General features: G+C 43.4%; 2 protein-coding genes across 4 annotated transcripts; both read left to right on the top strand.

Annotated features, from left to right (window-relative positions):
• The first annotated feature begins 2,009 nt into the window (after positions 1 to 2,009).
• Positions 2,010 to 7,545, top strand: trim110 (tripartite motif containing 110). 3 transcript variants are annotated; one of them, XM_029705468.1, is made up of 9 exons: positions 2,010 to 2,241; positions 2,745 to 2,871; positions 3,468 to 4,007; positions 4,091 to 4,186; positions 4,336 to 4,569; positions 5,383 to 5,405; positions 5,510 to 5,655; positions 6,646 to 6,917; positions 7,152 to 7,545. In XM_029705468.1, exons 3-9 carry the CDS (start codon positions 3,510 to 3,512, stop codon positions 7,419 to 7,421), a joined length of 1,539 nt encoding a protein of 512 aa, XP_029561328.1. In that variant the 5' UTR covers positions 2,010 to 2,241; positions 2,745 to 2,871; positions 3,468 to 3,509; the 3' UTR covers positions 7,422 to 7,545. The 3 variants fall into 3 exon arrangements, with proteins under 3 accessions (XP_029561328.1, XP_029561327.1, XP_029561326.1); XM_029705467.1 differs by lacking the exon at positions 2,745 to 2,871 and having other exon boundaries at positions 2,010 to 2,107; XM_029705466.1 differs by lacking the exon at positions 2,745 to 2,871.
• Positions 7,546 to 8,383: 838 nt separating this feature from the next.
• LOC115156444 (cerebellin-1) lies at positions 8,384 to 13,109 on the top strand. Its single transcript, XM_029703870.1, has 4 exons — positions 8,384 to 8,911; positions 10,287 to 11,146; positions 12,711 to 12,817; positions 12,917 to 13,109. Exons 2-4 carry the CDS (start codon positions 10,856 to 10,858, stop codon positions 13,107 to 13,109), a joined length of 591 nt encoding a protein of 196 aa, XP_029559730.1. The 5' UTR covers positions 8,384 to 8,911; positions 10,287 to 10,855.
• The last annotated feature ends 3,558 nt before the right edge of the window (positions 13,110 to 16,667 follow it).

Genomic DNA, 16,667 nt, shown 5'->3' with positions numbered 1-16,667 from the left:
GTGGTGCCCCTTGCTTAGCGGTGTTGCAGACTCTGGGGCCTTTCAGAACAGGTGTATATATACTGAGATCATGTGACAGATCATGTGACACTTAGATTGCACACAGGTAGACTTTATTTAACTAATTATGTGACTTCTGAAGGTAATTGGTTGCACCAGGTGTTATTGAGGGGCTTCATAGCAAAGGGGGTGAATACATATGCACACACCACTTTAACGTTTTTATTTTGTAGAATTTTTTGAAAGAAGTAATTTTTTTCATTTCACTTCACCAATTTGGACTATTTTGTGTATGTCCATTACATGAAATCCACATAAAAATCGATTTAAATTCTTGTTTGTAATGCAACAAAATAGGAAAAACCCCAAGAGGGATGAATACTTTTGCAAGGCACTGTAGCTGTGTTATTTGTCACTGACTAAAACCAATGTGCGCTATCGGGATTATGATTATTGAGAAATCTCCACTTAATACTGTAGATTCACTGTTGCTATCAAAGTCATTACAAAGGGTACGTTCAACAGAGCAAATTAAATGTAATCATACATTATCAATCATATATTGTATCATCAATGACGCTATTTAAGCCTATATAGCATTTGGGAAGTTATCAACAGCTATTGTTTAAATTCAGTTCAGGATTCAACTAAAAATATACAGTACATATAGGCCAAGAGTTTCAAGCTTTGGTTGATTTCAAATGGAATCTACAAGTTAATAATAAATATGTTGGATTCACGTCTCCACCTCAAAAAATAAATCAAAGCGAAAGAATAGGATTAAATCAAATCAAACTGTATTTAAAGGATATTTAAAATTTGATTTGATTTAGTCCTATTCTTTAACCTAGATTTTTGGTTGAAATGGAGACATGAATCCAACATATCAATTATTAATTTGTAGACAAACTGGAATTAAAGCCAGACTCAGTGGCACAGATGGAGCTATCCAAGCAGCAGAAACATCTCCTTCAAATGTTGATATTTGGTAGTGTTGACAACCAAACACAATTCAATATGACTTTTGCAATACTGTAAATAGCCTATTAACACATTTTATTGTGACTTTGGGACTATAAGGTTCTATCTGCGCAAAGCATAGTTCTGAGATATTGAGCATCAAAGTTTTCATATCCCAGATCTCAAAGATATTTTGTGCTGAATTCTTCTTTCTTAAAATTAGTAAGACATCCATTGCCACATTTTGAGCTTAATGTAACAATACATGTATTCTTATGTAATCATAGAAAGTGTGCATGTTCAGGCTCGCAGGTCTGGAAATCTTCACAATTGCTATAATAATCTGCACAGAATCTCAAAACGTCATTGATCACTTGCAGCATGTACTTTAATGTAGTCTCAATTACAATCCAGGTCATTTGGTTGTGGTATTAGATGAAGCATAGTGATAACACATTAAGTTGTTGTAAAAATTAACAAAATATCCGATATAACTTAATTCTAATGGAAAATCAATGTCAGGTAAAAAAAAGAAAGTCACCGAAATGTGTTATCACTGCACTTTCAACCATTTAAAAGCACAACAAAGTTAAAATGGTAATTTATTGTATTCCCATTTGAACTTTATTGTGCTTTTAAATGGTTGAAAGTGCAGTGATTAAAAAAAAGTAACCTAAATGTGTTATCTGACATTGATTTTCCTTTGGAATTTGGTTGTGCTTTTAGATGGTTGAAAGCATAGTGATAACACATTGGGAATTCAACAAACTTTTGGCTGTCTTTTTGAGTGGGTGAAAATAGGCTGGAATCTCATTGATCAACGTATCTACCAAATATTACCCAATTCTCCACGTTTACTGACGTGTTGTGCCCAGTGGGAATATGGTGTTTGCCTACTGGAGAGTTGCTTTCACTCCTCCACTTACTTCATAGCGCTGCAGATGCAGGAAAGGAGATGAGAAGAGGAAGCCTCCTTACAGATTTCAGATGGAAACTCGCTCTCTGAGTTGGTCATGTGACTCAGTGCTCTCAGAGGTCAGTCCCTCTGCTTAAACAGACATAGGTATGGGATTAGCCGGTTTCTACACACAATGACAGGACAACACCTAACGATGGCCACACTCTGACAGCCTTGGGACACAAACAGGTAGGGGGAATCTATACTGAACAATCAGAAGAAAGAAAGAAAGAAGAGTTTCATCAGAATGTGTATAGGACAGTTGTAAACCGGAAAGCAGGATCACATATGCAGGCAGGCCGGTAGTCCCGATGACTTCCATTGTGAGTAGATTGCCACACACATTTACATATATAAAAAAAAAAACGTAAACGTCCCATGTCTGTCACGAATGTTGAATAGAATTATATTTGAATTTACTCTGCCGATTATCCGTGGGGTTGGTCCTTCAGTGGGTCGATATTTTGAGACAAAATATCCACAGGAAGCATTATTAAACCTACTTCAAAATGCGGGTCTCTGTGTGTGGCAATGAAGATTTGTTTGCTCATGACCTAAGGCACGTGCACAAGACGAAAGTACATGCATGCATACTAACGAAAGTCTTGCAGGTGTTTACGTGGTTTTAAGCATGTGCCGGGTGATATACATTTCCATGCCAGTACCAGCACTCTAAAAAGTCGGGTAAATAATACTTTCCTGTGGATATTTGGTATAACAAAAATTACCCACTGAAGACCAACTGCACAGACAACCAGTAGAGTAAGATCAAATTACATTTTATTCAGCATTCTGGCTTGTAAGGAAACTTTCCATGTTTCTTCAGTGGTTTGTTTCAGACTGTTATACCAAGAATTGGTATCTCAGCCAGATTTTTTAGGCAAGCAGGCGGGCAGGGAGGATGATCCCTTGATCCCTCCATTGCGACAGACAGGGATTGGGATGAGCATCAGGTCAGTGTTACAACTCCATAGGATGAGAATAAACTCAGTGATACGGGTTATACCAGTTCAATACAGAATAAACTGTCCTGTCTGCCACCAAAGACAATGGAAGATCTTGAGGTGTTCTAATAATTGAGGACAATGGCCGAAGACCTTATAAACAGACTTAATGGTTGATTAGTAGGCAGATAAAGAGACCAGTTGGGCCCGTGTAGAGGACTACACATAGACTGAACAGGTCCTGTTCCTAATTCCTAGTATTAGTTTTTACATAAGTAACTTTGTTGTGAACACTCTTATAAAAAAGGATTCCAAATGGGTTCTATGGCTGGGTTTTGTTCTGGGTTTTGTTTGGTTATTTAGAATTATAAATGCTTGAGTATGGAGACAGCCAAAAACACTAGGGTTCTAGATAGCACCTTTTTTTTAAAGAGTGTACTGTAAACGTACCTGTCCCCAGGACTCACCGCTTATAACGGTCATCATGTGGCTTCTAAGACCTGTGGCTTGAAAATAAAATGTTGGGAATTAACATGATTTCAACTGCTCATTATTTTTGACAACTTGACACAAATGTTGACATTGTGATGTTTTTGTTTACAAAGGTGCCTTTTCCTTTTTGTGTTCCTGTTGACAAAACGGTTGTCATGGCGTCCCTGGAGGAGGAGTTGACCTGTTCAGTGTGCCGCGACGTCTTCAGCCAGGCCCAGCCCTTGCCGTGCGGCCACAGCTTCTGCCCAGCATGTGTGCGAGACGCCTGGGGCCACGGGGAGGCGGGGGTCAGGGGTCGCTTCACCTGCGCACAATGTCAGGAGGAACAGGGGGTTGTGGCGTGTGACTGCTGCCCCCCTGTGGGGGACGGGGACCAATCTGGGAACGCTGCAGCGGTGAAGACCTGTCTGCGCTGTGAGGTGTCTCTGTGTGCCGAGCACCTGAAGCCCCACCTGGAGCGGCCTGCCTTCAAGACACACCTGCTAGTGGAACCTCTGGGAGACCTGTCCCACCGCAGGTGTCCTGCCCATGAGGAGATGTTCCGCTACTACTGTGCAGACGAGCGGGTGTACGTGTGTGCTGACTGTTTATTGGAGGGTGGCCACGCACAGCACCGGGTTAAAGGACTGAGGAAGGTGGAGGAGGACCTGAAGGTCAGTTAGCGACCTGTAGTTCCTTACAGCTGGTGTTATAGTGTGGCTTTAACAGTTCTAAAGCCGTGTGTATGTTTCCACAGGTCATCCTCCAGAGCCTTCTCCAGAAAGCAGATGAGAAGCTGAATAAAGGTGAACAGATCCTCCAAGAGCACCGGAACACTGACCGCACTATAACAGTAAGTAACCACATACTGTATGCTTATAGCAGTCCATCAATTTACTGTTTGTGCTTATGTTGTCTATCCAGCCTTCTATTCTGCCCTGACGTTGAGTCTTGTTATGACCTTAGTCTTTGGTGGTGGTGGTGGTTGTTGTCCGCCTGCAGGACTTGTCTGCAGCAGATGACTCCCAGGTGGAGCGTATGGGTATAGCCCTGCAGCTGCAGGTGGAGAGGCTGGTGCTGGCCCTGAGGGAGAGCACCAGGAAGGAGAGGCAGCAGGCCGTGGAGCGCCTCCAGAACAACTGCAGCAGGGTTAGAGAGGACCTGAGCCAGACCCAGGACATCCACCACTACCTGGGCTCCTTGCTGGAGGAGACAGACCCCTTCCTGCTCATCTGGGTGAAATGTTTATTAATAACCCTTTTACCAGGTACCAATATGATCAGAGAGGGGGTTTGAAGGAGCCTATTAGTATCTGGGGATGATTTGGGGACCATGGTAGTAAGATGAGCCAGTTTGGGAATTCAGCCAGGCTAGTTAACACTCCTAGTTCTGGGGCAAATTCCATGGGATTATTTGTGACCACTCCAGAGTCAGTTTTGCAATATGGCGATACATATCCAACCTCACAGTAACCATTTCAGGCAGTTATTCTCTGTGCGTTAGACACAACCTTTGAGTAATGTCCAACAAACCAAATAGATCAAAGCCATCATCTCAAACCATCGGATTACATACAGTACGTCACTATTTTGGTTATCATTCTAAATCTCAACATTCACCTTTGTACTGTACTGCAATGTTTTAACCACCTACTGTATTTATTTATGAGACAGCATATGTTGTACACTACATAACGGAGGATTTAAACTAATCTGTTTACCTCCCTGTCCATCTGGGGGAGATTGACAGGGCCGTTTGTGCAGGATTTGTACGATGGCATTAAAGGCTTTGTGCTTCAATTCATTACCGTCAACGAATGTCTATTTTCTTGAGATGGAAAATTTGATTAACTTTATTAAAGGAATAGTTTGGGATTTTGAACATGAGGCCCTTTATCTACTAACCCCGGAGACTCTGGAGAAGTAGATAAAGGTCTTCATTGCCAAAATCCCAAACTATCCCTTTAACAGTTTTGTGTTATTGTCTTATAACAGTGCATTTTAAGTCTTACAACAGTCCTTGACTCCTTTTCTTTTGTTCTGTCCACAGGCATTTCAATCTGATGACTCAAGGTAAATAAAAAATAGGAATTCATTAGTATGATATTGTGTGTGTATGTTCGTGTGTTTTGAGCATAATATGATTTATGTCTAACCTGCTGTGCTCTGTTTAACAGGCTGCTTGCAGACCTTAACTGTCCCCAGTTCACCCCTGACTCCCTCAGCCTGGACAGGAAGTATATTATGGAGGATATCGAGAGCAAGTACAGAGAGTTCATCACCGAGACACTGCGCTGTCTCACTGAACTCAAGAGAGAGCTCTGTGAGTGCACAGGCCAAACCTTCAACCAATATATTTGAGATGGGAGGAATTCAGGCTGTTTATTCATTCATATATTTGTTTCCCTCTCTGCTTCGTACAGTGCATTCTGAAAGTATTCAGTCCCGTTTACTTTTTCCACATTTTAAAATGGATCAAATAGTGTTTTATCCTCTACACACAATACCCCATAAGGACAAAGCAAAAACAGGATTCCCCCCCCCCAAAAATGCAACTGAATTACCCCCCCCCCCGTCTGGCCACTCTACCATAAATGCCTGATTGGTGGAGTGCTGCAGAGATGGTTGTCCTTCTGGAAGGTTTCTCCCATCTCCACAGAGGAACTTTGTAGCTCTGTCAGAGTGACCATCGGGTTCTTGGTCACTTCCTTGACCAAGGCCCTTCTCCCCCGATTGCTCAGTTTGGCCGGGCGGCCAGCTCTAAGAAGAGTCTTGGTGGTTCCAAACTTAATCCATTTAACAATGATGGAGGCCTCTGTGTTCTTGGGGACTTTCAATGCTGCAGAATGTTTTTGGTACGCTTCGAGATCTGTGCCTCTACACAATCCTGTCTCTGAGCTCTATGGACAATTCCTTTGACCTCATGGTTTGGTTTTTGCTCTGAAAAGCACTGTCAACTTTGGGACCTTTATATAGACAGGTGTGTGCCTTTCCAAATCATGTCCAATCAATTGAATTTACCGCAGGTGGACTCCCAAGTTGTAGAAACATCTCAAGGGTGATCAAATGGAAACAGGAGGCACCTCAGCTCAATTCCGAGTCTAAAAGCAAAAGGTCTAAATATTTGTAAATAAGGAATTTTTCATTTTTAATACATTTGCTAAAATTTCTAAACCTGTTTTCGCTTTGTCGTTATGGGGTATTGTGTGTTCATTGATAAAGAAAAACTATTTAACGTGACAAAATGTGGAAAAAATCAAGGGGTCTGAATATTTTTCGAATGCACTGTATGTCTGTTTCTCTGTTTCCATAGTAACAAGTCCGTTGACTCTGGACACTAACTCTGCCCATCCTCTCCTGAGCGTTTCGGACGACCTGCGGTCAGCCATGCGGGTCAAACAGCGCCTTCCATGTGCCACTCACCCTGACCGCTTTGACCACTGGGCTCAAGTCCTGACCGTCCAGACCTTCTCCTCAGGAACCCATTACTGGGAGCTGGAGGCAGAGGGCTTCTGGGACATTGCGGTGTCCTACCGGAGCATCGGGCGGAAAGGGAAGGAGGGCACTGCCTTTGGAAATAACAAGGTACATTATCATCACCCTTCTTCTACATATGGTCTTTAATAATAGGAACAGTTGTGGTAATAAGAGTAGTATTAGATATTAGTTTATTTGATGGTGGAAGCCAAGCCTTTTGGAATTTCTTTGTTAACTGATCAAGGAATTTAATTGGTCTATTTAAATACAACTGACATCACAAGAGAGATTGGTTGGTTTCTCTAATGACTGCTAGATGATGGATGAGGTTTTGATTTGCAGATGTCTTGGAGCCTGACGCAGCAGCACGACAGGAAGCTGGCTGCCTGGCACAACCGCAGGAAGACCCGCCTTTCCAGCCGGATGTCAGGCAACCGTGTGGGTGTGGCCCTGGATTATGGCGTAGGCACAATCACCTTCTCAGAGGTGGGGCCTTCCAACACCCTGACCCACTTGCACACCTTCAGCACCTCCTTCAACCAGCCTGTGTGCCTAGGTTTTGGCCTCTACAAGGCTGAGCTCCACAGCAGAATCTCTATAGTGAGGGTGTGAGGGATCATAGGGACCAGAGAATAAAAATTATATTTCTGTAGCTGGGACACCTTCGGGGTGGGCCTCAGGGATGGAGACTTTGTGGGAGGTTTCCTTCTGGAACATCTCCCAGGATCTCATGAGGGATTGGACTATGAACAAAAGAGCTTGTGTGAGCATGAATAATTGTAAGACTACATTCTTACAGCACTCTGGACTTGAAATACTGTGAACTATGACTTTGAATCAGTAAGGAATGGATGTGTATGTCCTACTTTTGTCACAGTTTAGGGGAATTTGAAAGACCCAAGGCAGAGGGTTTTTTGATCAAATACATCCAAACTACAGGACAATATTCTGAAAGAATTAGAAAAGTTCACATTCAGTTGATAGTTCTAGATTATTGTGATGTAACAGCGATGAGAAACTCCCTTTCATGAGTTTGTTTAGACAATTATTTTATGCATACAATAATCAATATGGGCTCTATGTGGCACCCATGTACCAAGCTAAATACCATACATGATGTTGTTAAGAAAAGGGGGAAGGTATGTGGACTGAACCATATTGTAATATAGATTATAAAATCATCAGGCATTAGAAGCTTTCACAAAAGTTAAATTACACTGAGTGTACAAAACATCATGAACACCTTCCTAATATTCAGTTGCACCCCCTTTTGCCCTCAGAACAGCCTCAATTTGTCAGGGCATGGACTCTACAAGGTGTCGAAAGCATTCCACAGGGATGCTGGCCCATGTTGACTCCAATGCTTCCCACAGTTGTGTCATGTTGGCTGGATGTCCTTTGGGTGGTGGACCATTTTTTTTATACACACAGGAAACTGAAAAACCCAGCAGTGTGAAAAACCCAGCAGGGTGAAAAACCCAGCAGGGCTACAGTTCTTGACACAGAAACCGGTGCGCCTGGCACCTACTACCATACCCTGTTCAAAGGCACTTAAATATTTTGTATTGCCGATTCACACTTTGAATGGCACACACACAATCCATGTCTCAATTGTCTCAAGGCTTACAAATCCTTCTTTATCCCGTCTCCTCCCTTTCGTCTACACTGATTGAAGTGACAGCAATAATGGATCATAGACTGAGCAGGTGAATCTAAGGGAAGGTTATGTCATGAAAAGAGCATGTGTTCCTAATGTTTTGTACACTCCGTTTACATAGGCTATTATATTGAAAAGTATTCACTTGAAGATGGTCAAGGTATGACCTTCAACAAAATAACCTTCAATATTGAAACATCTCAGATGCAATACTTTCACTGGCACTTTTCATTTTTTTAGAAAAAACGAGCGAGAGCGCGTAGTGGGTCCTCTGGCATGGCCATTTAGATGCCTGTTTCAAAGGGAGGTGTCTGATACTGTAGAATGGGAGAACAGAGAAGAGAGAGGTTACGAAGAATGTGTTGCTATCACTACATCTCTAAGGACAAATGACTGACTTCAACTGATATGGAAAGCAAGGAGGACACCTTTCAAACTGAAACAGGTGATATCCTCATCTCTTTTTTTTATTAATATAAACCTAGACTCCGGGATTGTATTACAGTACTCAGTGAATAAATGCCTAGTTTTGCAAATCCCTACATTGCTTGTGTTTAAAATCTCAGATCATTCAGGAAGACTGTTCATCTTCCGACTATTTATTGAATATTGGGGACCAACTCTATAAAACAAACCGTGTTGGGTCTGTGTGAGGGAGTGCGTGGGTGTTTGAAGAGCGAGTGTAAGGTTGTTTATAACCGGGTTAATCACTAATGTCATAGTTTAAAAGGTTTTTTATAACAGGTTAATCACTAAAGTCAAAGAGAGTGTGATCATCAGAGATGTGTCTTTTTACACTTGAATTTATGAAATGTAGAGAGATTATTTTAGGAAAGGGATTCACATAAACAGAGTATAAAGTCTAAAATGTTGTTCTACAGGTAACTGCCAAAATAAAGGAAACACCAATTTAGTGTCTTAATAGGGTGTTGGGCTACGATGAGTTGCCAAAACAGCTTCAATGTGCCTTGGCAAAGATTCTACAAGTGTTGGAGGGATGCGATACCATTATTCCACAAGACATTCCATAATTTGGTGTTTTGTTGATGGTGGTGGAAAAAGCTGTCTCAGGGGCAACTCCAGAATCTCCTGTAAGAATCTCCCATAAGATTGTGTAACTGAGACGGCCAAGGCATATTGTGAAACATCAGCAAGTTAAGCAGTCTTCGTCGCTAAAGCCACTGCCAAACGTGCACCAACAATCACCGCACTTTCAAAGTCACTTGAAATCTCTTCTAGCCATGGTAGCAAACATAATGGACAACTGGGCCTGTCCAGCATTTTTATACATGACCCTAAGCATGATGGGATGTTAATTCCACACCTGTGTGGAAGCACCTGCTTTCAATATACTTTGAATTCCTCATTTACTCAAGTGTTTCCTTTATTTGGGCATTTACCTGTATGTATACTATCAATACTGGATGAAGTGCCATCTTCTCTGTGTGATATACAGTAACCATATATGTAGTTGTGAAAAGATAAACACCTGAGGAATTAAGTGAGTAAATAAAAGAGAAGGACAGAGACACTAAGTGATAACATGGTGGGTGAGAGGAGGAGAGGTGCATGTTGAACGTCAGGAGGGAGATAGCACGTGAAAGATGGTCTCAGTGGAGTTCCTCCCCCACTCCCTCTTTCTTTCTCACTACCTCCTGGATTGTACATCCTCCCCTGCTCCCCCACTAACAATATTCTCCTCTTCATCCTCCTCTTCATAAGCTTCTCTGGTAGCCAATGCCAAGATTCCTCACAGGTGCCCTTTCTTTACCTTTCTCAATTTATCCCTCCCTCCCTACCTTTTTCATTCTCTCTCTCAGGTCTTGTGCAATGAGGAAGTAGATTGGAACACACCCAAATGTCTATTTGTCCTTGCCATCCTGCCCCCTACTGCCGCAGTTGCAAACAAGCACAGAATCCACAGGAGACACATCTGTGAGAACAGAGTGAGAGAGAGAGGAAGGGAAGGACAGACAGATAGTGTGGGGGGAGATAGAGGAAGCGACTGTATGTGTTCTGAATTTGGCCCCTGCTGCTGAACACTAATAACCCCAAAACCTCCTGGTTGTCAGTCCTACCTGTTGACTCACCTGTTTTTATTACTGGGAGAATTCCTACATAGGGTCTACACTAGGTGGGATAAGAGACTGCTGTCTTAGATCAGGGTGTTCGACCAAGTTCAACCAATTGAGGACCCTAATTATCCTGCTGAAAATCAGACACAACATCAACAACATTTAGGGCCAGAGTAAGCAAAGGACAGAATATCTATTGATTTAAAAGCCATACACCTCTTTTGCTTGAGCATGTGTATCTATGTCTCTAAGTAACATTCCTCCATAATTGAATCAATCACAGATTTACATTCAAAACATAGCCAATTAAAAGCATGTATCCCAGGCTGGTTCATCCTTCCAACTTCGAGCCCACAGTGCTGCTAGTGCTGCTGTTCCTATGGGGGCCTCTAGGGGCCCAGGCCCAGAATGACACAGAGCCTATCGTCCTGGAAGGGAAGTGTTTGGTGATCTGTGACTCCACTCCCAACTCTGAGCCAGCGGGAAATCCCCTGGGCATGTCAGTACGCTCATGCACGGGCCGGGTGGCCTTCTCTGCCACCCGCCAGACCAACCATGAGCCCACAGACATGAGCAACCGCACCATGATCAACTACTTCGACCAGGTGAACAAATGCAAAGAAACATTGACCATATAAAGTATCACATCAGCAGGTGAAGTTGACTCATGCTTTCTGATTCTGATTAATGAATTCTCTTTGGTTGTTGATTGATTTCTCTTTGATTGATCATTGATGAATGATTGATTTCTATACCTTACAAAAAGCATGAGCTGGCGCACACCCAGATAAAATTATTGTATGTAGAGGTGCTGACTAACGGCGAATAAACTATAAGCTATAAAATAAAGAGAGTAGCACACTCTATATAAACTCAGGAAAAAAGAAACGTCTCTTTTTCAGGACCCTGTCTTTCAAAAATAATTAGTAAAAATCCAAATAACTTCACAGATCTTCATTGTAAAGGGTTTAAACACTGTTTCTCATGCTTGTTCAATGAACTATAAACAATGAATGAACATGCACCTGTGGAACGGTCGTTAAGACACTAACAGCTTACAGACGGTAGGCAATTAAGGTCACAGTTATGAAAACTTAGGACACTAAAGAGACCTTTCTACAGACCCAGGGTCCCTGCTCATCTGCGTGAACGTGCCTTAGGCATGCTGCAAGGAGGCATGAGGACTGCAGATGTGGCCAGGGCAATAAATTGCAATGTCCGTACTGTGAGACGCCTAAGACAGCGCTACAGGGAGACAGGACGGACAGCTGATCATCCTCACAGTGGCAGAGCAGGTGTAACAACACCTGCACAGGATTGGTACATCCGAACATCACACCTGCGGGACAGGTACAGGATGGCAACAACAACTGCCCGAGTTACACCAGGAACGCACAATCCCTCCATCAGTGCTCAGACAGTCTGCAATAGGCTGAGAGAGGCTGGACTGAGGGCTTGTTGGCTTGTTGTAAGGTAGGTCCTCACTAGACATCACCGGCAACAATGTCGCCTATGGGCACAAACCCACCGTCGCTGGACCAGACAAGACTGGCAAAAAGTGCTCTTCACTGACGAGTCACGGTTTTGTCTCACCAGGGGTGATGGTCGGATTTGCGTTTATCGTCGAAGGAATGAGCGTTACACCGAGGCCTGTACTCTGGAGCGGGATCGATTTGGAGGGGGAGGGTCCGTCATGGTCTGGGGCGGTGTGTCACAGCATCATCGGACGGAGCTTGTTGTCATTGCAGGCAATCTCAACGCTGTGTGTTACAGGGAAGAGGAGGAGATGCACTGCAGTACTTAATGAAGCTGGTGGCCACACCAGATACTGACTGTTACTTTTGATTTTGACCCCCCTTTGTTCTGGGACACATTATTCCATTTCTGTTAGTCACATGTCTGTGGAACTTGTTCAGTTTAAGTCTCAGTTGTTGAATCTTGTTATGTTCATACAAATATTTACACATGTTAAGTTTTCTGAAAATAAATGCAGTTGACAGTGAAAGGACGTTTCTTTTTTTGCTGAGTTTATAAACTCCCAGTAAATGATTGGGTAAATCACCAACGTTTCGGCATCACTGTGCCTTCTTCAGGGGGATTTCTATACCACCACTCCCCATCTCTCTTATTCTCCTGTATTAATTCTCTCCCTTTCTCTTCTTACCTCAGATCCTGGTGAATGTGGGCAATCACTTTGACCAGCAGAGCAGTGTCTTCCTAGCCCCCAGGAGGGGAGTCTACATCTTCAACTTCCATGTTGTGAAGGCCTATAACAAGTGAGATACACACCACACATACATATGTAGCATCCACACATGTCTCACATACGGTTAGTTATTTGGCATTGAGACTGTGGTTTTTCTTCCCCAGGTTAGTCTGATTGTGAATGGGTGGCCAATGATCTCAGCCTTCGCTGGGGACCAGGATGTGACGCGGGAGGCAGCCACCAATGCAGGCCTGGTGATCATGGAGAGGGGAGACAAGACCTACCTCAAACTGGAGAGGGGAAACCTGATGGGCGGCTGGAAGTATTCCACCTTCTCCGGCTTCTTGGTTTTTCCCTTATAGGGAGACAGTCAGCAGGAGGGAGAGGAGAACAGAGGGAACAGGGGATGAGAAAGGACAGAGGGAAATACGTAGTGAAAGAGCAATAGGGTGGGAAAACGGTGCGACTGAGAAAGAGATAGGATTTCACGTCTAAGAGAGGCAATTATAGATGAGGGATGGAGTGAAACAGAAAGACGTAATGAACATTGATAGCTGCGGGGATGTGAATTGTCTCATACCGTGTCCAGTTTATGTGTAACTTGTCCTGTAGGATGAAGGATTGAGAGACTATTTTTGTTCAGATACCAGAGTTGATGATGAGCAGTATCTGCAATCAATTTGTATCTTTTTCATTTTCACTTTTAAAAGTAATAAGATAAGTAAATCCTGTAGCCTTTAAAACATGGCAAGACCTAAATACAACATTCGATTGACATTTGGATCTCTGGTATTTTTACCTGTCAATCTGGCCAGCCCCATGGTTTCCTGTTTTGTTTAACCTGTTTTTTAGGTGACGGATTATATTCCCTATTTGCCTGTATGTGTTTTGCAGAGTGCATACTTCTTATGAAGATTTAAACAAGTCATATTAAAATTAATATATACATTTGTCACGACCTGACCCTTGTAAGATGTAATTTTCTATAGTAGAGTAGGTCAGGGGGTGTTTTGGGTGGTTTTCTATTTCTAGGTTTAAATTCTAGGTTTCTATTTCTATGTTGTTGTTTTTTGGGATGATCTCCGATTAGAGGCAGCTGATCCTCGTTGTCTCTAATTGGAGATCATATTTAAGTAGGTTTTTTTTCCCACCTGTGTTTGTGGGCAGTTATTTTCTATTTAGTCTCTGTACCTGACAGAACTGTATTCTGATCGTTTGCCGTTTCTTATTTTGTCTTTAGTGTTTTTGAGTTAATAAATATCATAATGAGCACTCAACATGCTGCACTTTGGTCCCGTCTATACGACAGCTGTTACAGAACTGCCCACCACAACTGGATCAAGCAGCGTGCTCTGGAGGAGATGGATACCTGGTCTCTGAACGAGAGGCTAGAGAGGGTAAACTGGACTTGGGGCCAAGTAATAGACAGATATAGAAGCCTGCCAGGGAGGCACGAGAGGCTTCAGAAACCCAAATACATTTTTTTGGGGGGGCACATGGAGCAGTCGGCGTAGCCGAGGAGCAAACCAGAGCCAATCCGGGAGAAGAGGGACAATTTGGAGGAGGGAGAAATTGGAGAGTTATTGAGTTGGTGGAGGACGCATGAGTTTTTCCCAAAGGAACGTGTCGTCAGTTTGGTACCACCTGAGTCAGTTCCCGTACTCGTCCTGAGAAGTGTGTGGAAGTTCTGGAACAAGTGATACCGGCTATACACACCAGGTCTCCAGTACGTCTCAACAGCCCGGTACGTCCTGTGCCTCCTCTCCGCACTCGCCCTGAGGTGCGTGTCATCAGCCCGGTGCCACCTGTACCAGTCCCACGCATCAGACCTCCGGTGCGCCTCCACAGCCCACTATGTCTTGTGCCTGCTCCTCGCACTCTCCCTCCAGTGTGCTTCCACAGCCCAGTACGTCCTGTGCCTCCTCCCCGCACTCGACCTGAGGTGCATGTTACCAGTCTGGCGCCACCTATGCCTGTCCCACGCATCAGACCTTCAGTGCGCATACCCAGCCCGGAGCCTCCAGCGACGCTCCCCAGCCCGGAGCCTCCTGAGGCGGCCCGCAGCCCGGAACCTCCGGCAATGATCTACAGTCCGGTTCATCCGACGACGATCCAGGATCCGGTGGTACAGAAGCAGAGGGATCTGCGGGCGGAGCGAGGGTTACGCCCCGAACCGGAGCCACCTCCGCTGCTGGAGGATCTGCTGGATGGTAAGGTTCTGGGTACTGCACTAGAACAGCCATAGACAATTGTCACCCTCCCTACCCTCCCTTTTTGTTTTGTGTTTTTTTTTTTTTGCATTCGGAGTCTGCACCTTTGGGGGGGGGGGGGTACTGTCACGTCCTGACCCTCGTAAGATGTCATTTTCTATAGTAGAGTAGGTCAGGGCGTGACGGGGTATTTTGGGTGGTTTTCTATGTTTTCTATTTCTATGTTTAAATTCTAGGTTTAAATTTCTGTTTTTTGGGATGATCTCCAATTAGAGGCAGCTGTCCTCGTTGTCTCTAATTGGAGATCATATTTAAGTAGGGTTTTGCCTGTTTGTGGGCAATTATTTTCTGTTTAGTCTCTGTACAGAACTGTATTTTCTGTTTAGTCTCTGTACAGAACTGTATTCTGATCGTTTGCCGTTTGTTATTTTGTCTTTAGTGTTTTTGAGTTAATAAATATCATAATGAGCACTCATCACGCTGCGCTTTGGTCTCCTCTATACGACAGCCGTTACAACATTAGCTCTTTAGAAGTACTATGTGAATTAGATTATTATTTTTGTTTTATGCATGTTAGATTATCAATATTCATTCTTGTGTTTTTCATTGAACCAGTATCATGACAGCTGTTTGTAAATATAGCTCTCACCACCAGAGTTGGCATGATGGCAGGGCATTGGCAAGTGTGGAGCGCATTAGCATAGTGAATAACGGATACTCCTCATAGGGCTAACAGTCATGCACAAACAGATGGAGGCTTTGGCGAGCACACAAGCACGTCTTCGCCGGACTCCTGTGGATCAAGTGTGGTGTGCTGTCACAACTAGTCAGTCACGCTTCCCTAGTTAGGGGTTCAGCAGCTAAGCTGGTGAAACCCTTGTATTTGTTAGCGTTTATTATTATTAGAGGTTCAGCAAGCATGGGCTCTAAAGACCTCTTTTTATTATTCCAGTTCATTATTAGAATGTATATTTCCGTGAGATGGTAATGCCTACAAAGGTGCAACTTAACATGATGGTAAAGTCCCGTCTGCCACGCCCTCTCTTGCAATCCCATGCCAATTGGCCAGATGGTGGCACTATAACAAGCGATTAAAATGCAAACTTTGGAAGATCACGCCCCTCACAACGTGACCTACGGTCATGAAATTCGGTACATAGGTCTCTTTCCTCACAAGAAAAACCTTTTCCTCAAGGACCCATAACGTCCGCCATGTTGGATTTTCTGCCATTTAGAATTTTGTGAAAAGCACTAAATATTCTACTACTCTGGCACCGAATGACCAATCTACAAGTAACTTGATACATGTCATGTATTGGCCAAGGTCTCTGAAAGCAACATTTTTCCAGACTATACTCAACCTATGCAAGCACATTCAGATCAACCCCACAGTGGCGCTATAACTGGCACATGTTTATATCACTTGATCTGTTTGACCGAGTGATGAAATTTGGCACACAAGCTCAGGGACATGCATCTAGCTAACCTCTAAAGCATGGTTAGTTTGGTTTCAAGCTCTTTGCTCATAGTGGCCATATTGTTTGATCTAGAGTCTTGAAAATGTTGCGTTTAAAAACATGGGTACATGCTGTAGATGCTATGTACCAAATGTGGTGCTGATCGGTCCCACGGTCCTCAAAATCATTGGAAATGTTCCAAAATACCTCAAAAGCATATTATATTGCATGATCAGTTTGATTTTGAGTTCTG

This window comes from Salmo trutta, chromosome 21 (assembly GCF_901001165.1).
Source record: "Salmo trutta chromosome 21, fSalTru1.1, whole genome shotgun sequence".
NCBI classification, from domain to species: Eukaryota; Metazoa; Chordata; class Actinopteri; order Salmoniformes; family Salmonidae; genus Salmo; species Salmo trutta.
This window is presented reverse-complemented; position numbering and strand designations above follow the sequence as displayed.

Coding starts and splice junctions, on each gene's coding strand:
- trim110 (XM_029705466.1), top strand. Junction 4,008..4,090: donor AGGTGGAGGAGGACCTGAAG/GTCAGTTAGCGA, acceptor ATGTTTCCACAG/GTCATCCTCCAGAGCCTTCT. Junction 4,570..5,382: donor ACCCCTTCCTGCTCATCTGG/GTGAAATGTTTA, acceptor TTCTGTCCACAG/GCATTTCAATCTGATGACTC.
- LOC115156444 (XM_029703870.1), top strand. CDS start 10,856: ATGTATCCCAGGCTGGTTCATCCTTCCAACTTCGAGCCCACAGTGCTG. Junction 11,147..12,710: donor TGATCAACTACTTCGACCAG/GTGAACAAATGC, acceptor TTCTTACCTCAG/ATCCTGGTGAATGTGGGCAA. Junction 12,818..12,916: donor GTTGTGAAGGCCTATAACAA/GTGAGATACACA, acceptor TCCCCAGGTTAG/TCTGATTGTGAATGGGTGGC.